The following is a 9528-nucleotide window of genomic DNA, read 5'->3' on the forward strand; positions in this document are numbered from 1 at the left end:
GGATGACCGAGCAGCGGCTGGCGGGGAGGAGGAGAGAAGCCGCATCTGTCAGGATGGCTGAGCGGTGAGGAGATCGGAGCCGCTGTCATCCTGTCATTTTACGGATGACAGCGGCTCTGTGCATGGCCGAGCAGAGGATCGGTCATGCACAGAGTGATATATCAGTGATATTTACCGATCCTCTGTACAGAGCAAACACTGGAGTGATCCTCTGATCACTCCAGTGCTTGTAAATAATGCACAAAAGCACAACTCCCACACACACACACATAACATACACGTGCACCATATTGTGGTGTGTGCAAGCACATGCTCTTCAGTGCATTGTTAGAACGCATCGCAGTTCATGATTTTACATTTTTCTTTCTTCTAAAAAAACATTAATATAACTGTGGCAGCGCATGGCAAAGCTTTGTGACGCATTGCCATGCATTGTGATACCTTGTGTTGCATTTAAATGTATGTCTGTATCATTTTATCACAACACAAACACCAACACAGCGCAAAAATGATTTTTAACATAAGTCGCTTATACACAGTTTTGCGTTTCTTCATTTTTTACCTTTTTTTTACCTTTTTGCAAAAAGGCGCAATTTAAAATGTGCAAATATTTGTTATTTATTAACTCAATACAGTTTTATCTTTTAGATTTAGTCAGAAAATATTTTTTTTTGTGCACTGATACTGATTTTTAGTGTGCTTTATCAATTGAATTGTGTATTTTTTTCGGTTTAATATGAATTTGAGAAATATTTTGCAATTATCACAGGGCCTACAAATTTAGTAGCACCATTTTTCTTTTTTCATTCTACAAAGTGAAGTCTATAGTATGCTGCGCTTGGTGTATAAAGTGAAGGAGTAAGTAAATGATCTAAGAAACTAACTGTGTCCACATATATAAACAATTGCAACTGTGTATCATATACCAATAAATGACCGTGAGTTAATGCATGTGCTCTCTCACATTCGTGATTGTTGGATGAATTAATAAAGTGATTCCTTCTGGAAGTGAAATGTTTAAGGAAAAAAACGTGTGTGATCTACTACACCATGACCAACAAAAAAAAAACAAAACCCCCTGTCAGTTTTAAAGTGGAGAACCGGCTTCCCGCGGTTCGTAACTTTCTGTGGCTTGACAAAGAGGAAATCTCCTCGAAACGCGTAGCCGTATCCTGCAGGCAGCAAGATCCATCCCCCCGTACAGATCCCTCACTGTCCCACGCACTGGTCCATCCTTGTGCACTCCGCTGACAGCCCGCTGACAGCCACATCTAGTACTGTAACCACACGCATAGAGTCCGGGGCTACGGAGCCGATCGCGGCTCACTGCTTTCCCGTCTCAGCCGCCGCGGCTCAGCCTGGCCAGTTGAGTTTGTGACATCGGCTGACACCTCGTTTTCCCACTCCGGTCCGGGCAGACACCTACTCTCTTCCCACCTGCTAGCTGTGGACATCGCATCAAACAGACTGTGGAGAACATTCTGTGAGAGACACCAGGGCATATAGGCTCACATCCCAACTGTAAGTCATCAATTTGTCCCCTTTTATATGACTAATCAGTTTTGGTTGTCTGTATTGCACACTGTTATACATTTTTCCAAGTTCAGCACATTGGGCCATTACTCTTATCATAGGTAGTCGCGCTCCTCAAAAACGAGTTTTTTGTTGGTCTTGAATTGTGTTACACAGGGTTCCTCCCCCTGTATTGAGGAGTTTTTTGCACACCTTCCTCCAGCAGATCCATTTCCCACCTGTGTTTGTCCTACAGGAGTGCGCTCTAACCACTGTATGTTTCTATTGTCGTCCTAGTACACCATGAAACAATGTGCAAATCGTCTTTTAATACAGTGCTATAAATAATAACGGATGTGACTAAGTTTTGTTTCCTCCAATAGTTTGCATGTAAAGCTACCGCTTATGTCTGGGACAGTTGTAGTGTGAACTTGTGATAATAAAATATTTTTTATATAGCTTACTGTATAAGCCTGTGAATATAAAAAAAATTTGAGAAAACGATCAAATACGGAGAAAACAAATGAGGGGGAGCTCTCCTGTTACACCACTCAGCTGTTAAATACCTTGATCTAACTATCAAAATCTACAGGGAGAGTCAGTACCAGAATGTAATCCTACATCTAGGGTATAATTCCAAACAATAAGCCAAAATCGGCAGGTCCATTCAATGTCCTGTCACCGCAAATAAGTCCTCACATAGGGTCGATCCTGATGCCGGAAAAAGTCAATTGACCAATCATCTATTTCATCCCAACTTTCGAGTAGTAGCGTGTGGGGGAGAATGGTACTTATCTGTCCTGGTTCTATCCTGGGATCCGCTGAAGAAGTAAATTTTGAGAGAGTCCCTTCACCGATCCTTTTTGTTATCTTCTCTCATCCATTTCCTTACTCTGGATCCGAAAGACCAGGTTGAGCATCGATCCTTCCTTCCCCTTCGGTTAACCCCTCATGCACCGCATAGGTCGCGGTATCCGTCCACCGGGGTTTATCCAGATGGCAGAGGAGAAAAATTAGACAAAGAAAAAAACTCCTAAGTGCAGCGGTTAAAACATTTATTATAAGCAAAGCTTTTTCTGCACTTACAAGATTCAGAGAATAAAAAACCGTTTAAGTGGCAAGAACACTCTGCCATATAAGCACAATTGTATGTGAGAGACGGAGCCAATATTGTCCTTGACGCGTTTCGTCGTACTCAACTTTTTCAAAAGGGTATTAAGCATCTGTCTCTCACCAGAACACATATAATGCAATTAATCAGTCTCTCCTTAATTAAAAGACTCTCCCCACCTATAATCACAGTGGAATGAGTCCCACATAGCCTGCGCTTTCAGAAAATATGTGGTTTGGGTTTTTGTTTTTGCAAACGCTAGCAACGCAGCAATTGAAAATCAAATGAATGGGAAAAATTGCAAAAATGGTGTGGCCAGCCAGCTGAGGTGCAAAATGTTCTGGAGGGCTTGGCAGCGAAAGGGTGAAATCTAGATAAGGGGTAAATATTGTTTACCTCTTTTATACTAGTAGTTTTCGGTATAGTGTTAAAAATATATTATTTTGTTTATTAACTTAAATGTTTTTTGTTTTTTTTAAGCACCTAAAAGTCGTCTCCAGAATCGTTTGCTATTTCACTTGGCTCATAAGGTAATGTTTATTTAATACATCGCAACCAAAGTATTTATCACTTTAATAGTATAGTATGTTAACATCTGAAATAAAACTTTTTAGTAACCAGTCATTAATGCAAATGTCTGATTTCTTGGTGTGGCATTGTGTAGGTATATATTGAAATACACCAAAGTGAAGGTGTCTGTTGATCAGAATATTACCAAGTTATTATAATATTGTAACGTTGTTCAGCTCCAGTTCAAGCCTGCTTCTCCAAGATGATAGAAACATGTAACACTGATTCTACCTTGCTGCTGTTCTTGGTGATCCTGCCCACCATCTCCATCTCTTAAGCAAAGCAGCCATCGCTTTCACATCTTCCTCATGCAGGATAATGTGTGACAGGTGCTTTTCCTTCCAGGGTTCGTGTGTGTGTGTGTGTGTGTGTGTGTGTGTGTGTGTGTGTGTGTGTGTATACATCTATATATTTATAAATCAGCAAATGCTATTAAAGGTGCCCATACACCTTGCCATTATCGTACGATAATCGCAAGGTGTATGGAAGGTGTGCAACCGTTTCTACTGTACGATCGCACGACTTTCGTCTTACGAGCATGTTCGAAAACCGGCCGGAAAACATAAAATTTTCGGCTGGTTTGTGGCGTTCTTGTAAGATAAATGCCACATGGGCCGGTGTGCGCAAGCGCACACTGCCCGTTCAGCATTGCGGTCATTGGAAGTACGATCTGCCTGTCCAAGATGGGCAGATCGTAGGTTTTTTAAATTACCTTACAACCATGGTTGTAAGGTGTATGGGCACCTTAACAGTCCCTTTTATACTGCTAGGTGCCCGTGCAATCTTCCTAAATCCAACAATAAAATGCTAAATAATATTACAAACTAAATATTGTTTATGCCAAATAATGTACCAAAAAATTGCCTAAATTATATATGACCTCAAGAAATATCAGAATTTCTTGGCTGTCACAGAATTCCCTAATTTGCTCCCAGGTGTCACTCATTTACTGTAGTGTAGATCGTGTCCAACAGAACCTGACATTCCAAGATACTAGCTACATTAATTGGTGCCAAATAGTATTTATATGCATCTGGCATCTAGCAATTTTTGTGCCCATATCCCTCTGCCATTTAGAGTTTTATACACATTAATTATACATTTTCTAAATACAACCTCAGTGGAAGTAAAATTTCAGACTATGCACACTTGTATTTATGAACAAACAGTAAAACCCCCTTAAAATAATACCTAATTCAGTTCTATAGGCATAGAAAAATTAATCTTCACACTTCAACAGAGGCACATAAATCTTTTTTTCCTATTATTTTCTATTGTGTCAGAGTCTTGGCAGCCTTCCAACTTTCTAATGTAAACAAATATCAGGTGTTTCTAAGCTGTTTTTTGTTATTGTTGGTGAGTATGTTAGCTGCAAGGCAGTGCGTTTTTGACGCATTTTGCGTTTCCTGACCGGACAAAATATGACATGCAGTATTTTTTCTGTCGTAACCTGAACGGACTGCGCACGTGAGAACTGTAGCCCATAAAACACATAGGGATACATTGGGATGCATTTTTAGTGCAGGAGCGTACGGATCACGTCAGCACAGAAAGTGGACGTCGTGTGAACAGGCCCTTAAAATAGAAGCAATTCTGGTGGCTCAGCTGCCGCCAGATAGCTTCTACGATCCGCTAACCTGGGTGCCCACCGCCCGACAACCCAGCCTTGTTTCCTGGGCTCTGCTGCCCCTCCTACAGGTCCAGGACCGGCTTGCTTGGTGTCGGTGTTCGCCTATCCCCTCCCCCAAATATGGGACCGGGAGCGATGCGTATTGCATCACTTCCTGTACCAAACATCACCTGAAAGAGTTCCTGTCATGGGCAATATGCTATCACATGGGGGGCTTGTAAGCTCCCCTATGTGATCGCAATTAAAGTAAAGTAAAAAAAAAAACAGTTTTAAAAATATTAACAACCGCCTCCCGACTGGCCGTTGTAAAAAGCCGGCCGGGAGCTCCCTAGATCTGAGCGGGCGTTTTTAAACGTCCCGTCAGCCACGCCCACTCACGCATGGCGCGCGAGCGTGAAAGTGCCAAAATTTTAAAACAGGCAGCGATGCCTGTTTACATACAAGCGATAGCCGGCGGAACATAGCCTGGCCAGGAAGGGGGGGTAAACACCTGGTCTTCAAGTGGTTAAATAAATAAAATGTAAAAAAAAAATTAAGTTACCCGCCCCTGCGAGCATGTGCGTTGTCACGTAAACACGCGTTTGGTATCGCCATGTACGCCGGAGTGAGAGCAATAATTCTAGGGCCAATATTTACAAGTATCTCTAAACTGATCACCTTTGGGGGCTTTTAAAGCGTCATGGACTTTTTGGGTACTGAATTATGTTGCAGTTTCACGGATGCACACAATTTTTTACCTGGGCATGTTGGGTATCTATTTACTCTTTGTAACCTCATCTTTTATATTTTACAAAAAAATGGTTTTATATTGTGTTTTGGGGCACTAAATTTAACTTAAAGGGGGTTATAAACCCTCCGGTTTTTTTTGCCTATATCTACTGCTATCAAGCAGTAGATATACGCAAAAAGTTGTAAAAAAAAAAAAAAAACGCTTTAACAGCGGTTTAAACTTACCTTGTTTTCGCTGCGCGCTCCCTCCCGAGAATCCGAAACTGTTCATACAGCCGCAAAGCATCTTGGGGCGGGCGCATGTGCAGTTCGGATTCTCGGCTGGGAGACGAGCAGAGACGCAAGGTAAGTATATAGACACGTGCACACGCGTGCAGACACCGCTGGATCAGAAGTGCCTGCAAGCAGAGAGGAGTCAGCGCTGGATCGGAGAGCCGCCGCACCGCTGGAGGGAAAGATGAAAACATCAGGAAAGAAGAGGAAGATCGGATTAAGAGACATCATTTAAGGTAAGTGCTGACATTAACAGGGAAAAAAAATTTATCCTTTAATGTCACTTTAAGTGCATTTTTCACAAAATTTTTGGGTTTGATAATAAGTTACGCTAATTTCGTGCAACATAAACATTTGCAGCTGCCGACACTTTATTCTATAGGGTCTTGGCTTTCAGAAAATATATAATGTTTGGGGGTTTTAAAGGAGAACTATGGGGTTTTATCTTTTTTTTATTAATGCATTCCTTAGGCTAAATAAGTAAATAATGTAATTTACTCTAATTAGCCATAATGCACAGTAAGGCTGTAAACCCTTATTTAAGGTTGTGGGCGGGGCTAAGCGCCGCAATGAGAAGACATCCCGACATATCTGACGGGATCCTCCCCACTGATGACTGACAGTGATTCTTGAGAGCTGCTGCGCGTCCACGAATATATGGACATGCGCAGCAGCTCTCTCCTTACCTGCACGTCCCCGTGTGCCAGCTCCTTCCCCCCTCTCTCTCTCCCTGCTGACACTGACATACTAAAATGATCGTGGATCGCTGATGACAGAGGGGAAGGACCTCTCTCTCTCTCTTCAGGATTTACTACAAATGGGAAAGTCCATCTATGGTAAATGATGTCACTGGAGATCCCTGCTGATCGGATCCGATGTCCAGTGACATCGGATCCGATCAGCAGGGATCTCCAGTGACATAATTTACCATATATGGACTTTCCCATTTGTAGTAAATGCTGAAGAGAGAGAGAGAGAGCTCCTTCCCCTCTGTCATCAGCGATCCACGATCATTGACAGCTGGATAATAGAATTTCTCCTAGGTCATATAATCCACAAACGACCCACACACCCCATGCAGCTCCTCCAAAGGATAGGGAACCTTAACTTGAAATCTAAAATAATGCACAGATCACCTCGATGTGTGCAGAATCCTTTTTAATAGAAAAAATCAAATGATAAAACCATACTCAAAAACGATGAAAGAAAACAAGTATAATGCTCCTAAATCTGGAGGGGAAGTGATTGGTATAACATAGAGCACGGAGGACACTGATCCGTCAGCTGGCTTGCTACCTCACGGTACCTCCGGTACGCGTTTCTGGGGCACGCTACCTTTATCAGAGCCACTAATGGGGAGCCTACCTGTCAGTAAAATACTCCTTTAAAAATAACACTTAGTCACCGGACGACTAATATCCCCCTATGGATAATGCTAGAAATCACTGTGCACGTTCATGAACATATACTCCCCTTTCTATTGTCTATTCAAATGTATACTTATTGGCTGACTGTTATGTAAATGTATTGAGGAATTGATTGGCTGTTGTGGCCATCCTTTCCTGCTGTTATCCCTTTGTGCCCTATAAATAAAGGGAGCTCCCTGCACTAGGCAGGGCTTTCTACTGAGCATCCAACGTGAGAACAGCTTGTGTCTGTTTTACTTGGTAACGATGTGCACGCTCCATCATGTTAGGGCTTGTTCACACCAAATTCAGAGCAGATCTACATGAGTTTCTGCACACGCAGTGCAGTGGTTTGTGCCGTGTTTTTGCTGCGTTCAGGGACGTTTTTGTTAAAAATAAAAAAATTATTTTTGTTTAAAATGGACTTTCAGTGTGTTCCAGTGCGTTTGAATGCGTTTTGATGCGTTTGCATGCGTTCCAGAACAGGTAAAATAGGGCTTGCTGCAGTTTTTTTACATGCTCTGGAACTGAACGCTGCGGTGTGAACTAGAGCCCAAAATACCATTGGAATACATTGAACGCAGTTTTGATCCGGTCTGTAACTGCTCTGCACCTGGAACGTGCTTGGTGTGAACAAGGCCTTATACAAAAGACCTGAGAACTGTGCTTTTTAAAATGATTTCTAGAACAATATGTATATGTCTTTAAAATATGCATTTCAAATATGTATCACAGGATCACCCTTAATATAGCAGCAAGTGTAATAAGTTTTATTTTTAAAAGAGTATTTTACTTCATAATGCATTTTATATAAAATGTTTTAATAGAGGGTTATTCCTATTACCGTCATATGTTGCCGGCTTTGTTGGAGTAATAAATTGGTTTCTATAGGTATTCATCTAAGGATTTCAATTGGTCGACCGAAAAGAGGCCACTAGTTGGTGGTTCCTGGTTTGTTAACTGATAGGTTGGCTTCCCATTGGTGGCTCTGATAAAAGGGGCGTGCCACAGAAACATGTTAGCCGCTTAGCACCGGAAGTACTGTGAGGCGGCAAGCCAGCTGACGGATCGGCGTCCTCCGTGCTCTGTTATATCGATCACTTCCTCTCCAGATTTAGGAGAAATATGCTCGTTTTCTTTCATAGTTTGTGAGTATGGTTTTATCATTCTATTTTTTTCCTATTAAAAATGTTTCCGCACACGTCGAGGCGCTCTGTGCTTTATTTTAGATACTTCTAGAAAATTGCAGACTCTTTATTTTTTGCATATCTTATTTTTATTTTCTTCCCCAGTCTTCTGACAGTGATCATTTTAACTAAGGGCAGGTTACTAGATGTCCCTTTACTTCCTGGAACTCTGGCACATGTGACTAGGACATGTGACCATGCACATCATCTCAGGGGAGCAACAATGCACTGCTGATTTAACCTTCCCAGGACGCAATTCTTGGGCACGATTACATAATTTGTGCCAAATGAACCAGAAAGAGGGAAAAAAAAGAAATTGTAAGTAAAATAAAAGTATGTTTGCTTAGCTAATGAATACAACATGATTTCATATCAGCATGCAGGACTGTATGCTGATGTGATTTTTACTCAAAGGGGGTAAAGGTCCACGTTAAATATTCATACTATAGGCATCGGTGAACTGTAAATATTAGTGGTTCAGTGATTTATAAATGCAAGCATTGCGTTCCTCCACTCAGACCTCAAATCTTGTGGGACTTTACAACCATTAAACGGAAGTGCTTTGAATTTTGGGTCGACCCTGGTTCTGACATCTATCAACATCAATTTGGCCGACACAACCCAATCACATTTAACATTACAAAATCCAGGTGGGTATGCCCTAGGGGGACTGATCAGAAGCTTTCCCAGGTGATGTCAGGGATTCCCTGTGACAGGGAGATTCCTATCAGGGGAAGTGGCGAACTTGTGGCTGTGTTGGGACCGGTAGTCTCCAAAGATGGTGTGAAGGGCGCCAGTGATGTCACACTGCGTGTGTGATAGAGGAGGGGGACGGCAATGTGGAGCAGATGCCGATGTGGATGCCGCCGGCGATCAGCAGTCTTTGCGGTGTGTGAGGTGGGTTGGAGAGCTGGCAGCGTCACACTGTGTGTGATGTAGGAGGGGAACACCGGTGGCTCGTATTGCCGCGAGACAGCGGTATTGGTCTAGGTGCCGGACAGTGGTTGCAGGCTGGAGTGTAAACCTCGGTTCGTGCCCAGTGCTGGCGGGACACTCGGGCACGAGACGGGTGTTTGCAGAATGAGTTGGCGTGTGTGATAGAGGAGGGGG

General features: G+C 42.5%; 1 protein-coding gene across 1 annotated transcript in view; it reads left to right on the forward strand.

Moving 5' to 3' along the window:
• The window catches only part of TTC26 (tetratricopeptide repeat domain 26), a 336565-nt gene that overhangs the window by 89332 nt on the left and 237705 nt on the right, over positions 1-9528 (forward strand). The window contains exon 5 of the mRNA XM_018567770.1: positions 3104-3153. Coding sequence (XP_018423272.1) covers positions 3104-3153 — 50 coding nt within the window. The remainder of the gene's footprint in view (positions 1-3103; positions 3154-9528) is intronic.

The sequence above is a fragment of the Nanorana parkeri genome, unplaced genomic scaffold (genome assembly GCF_000935625.1).
Source record: "Nanorana parkeri isolate BGI_ZX_2015 unplaced genomic scaffold, ASM93562v1 scaffold1090, whole genome shotgun sequence".
NCBI lineage: Eukaryota > Metazoa > Chordata > Amphibia > Anura > Dicroglossidae > Nanorana > Nanorana parkeri.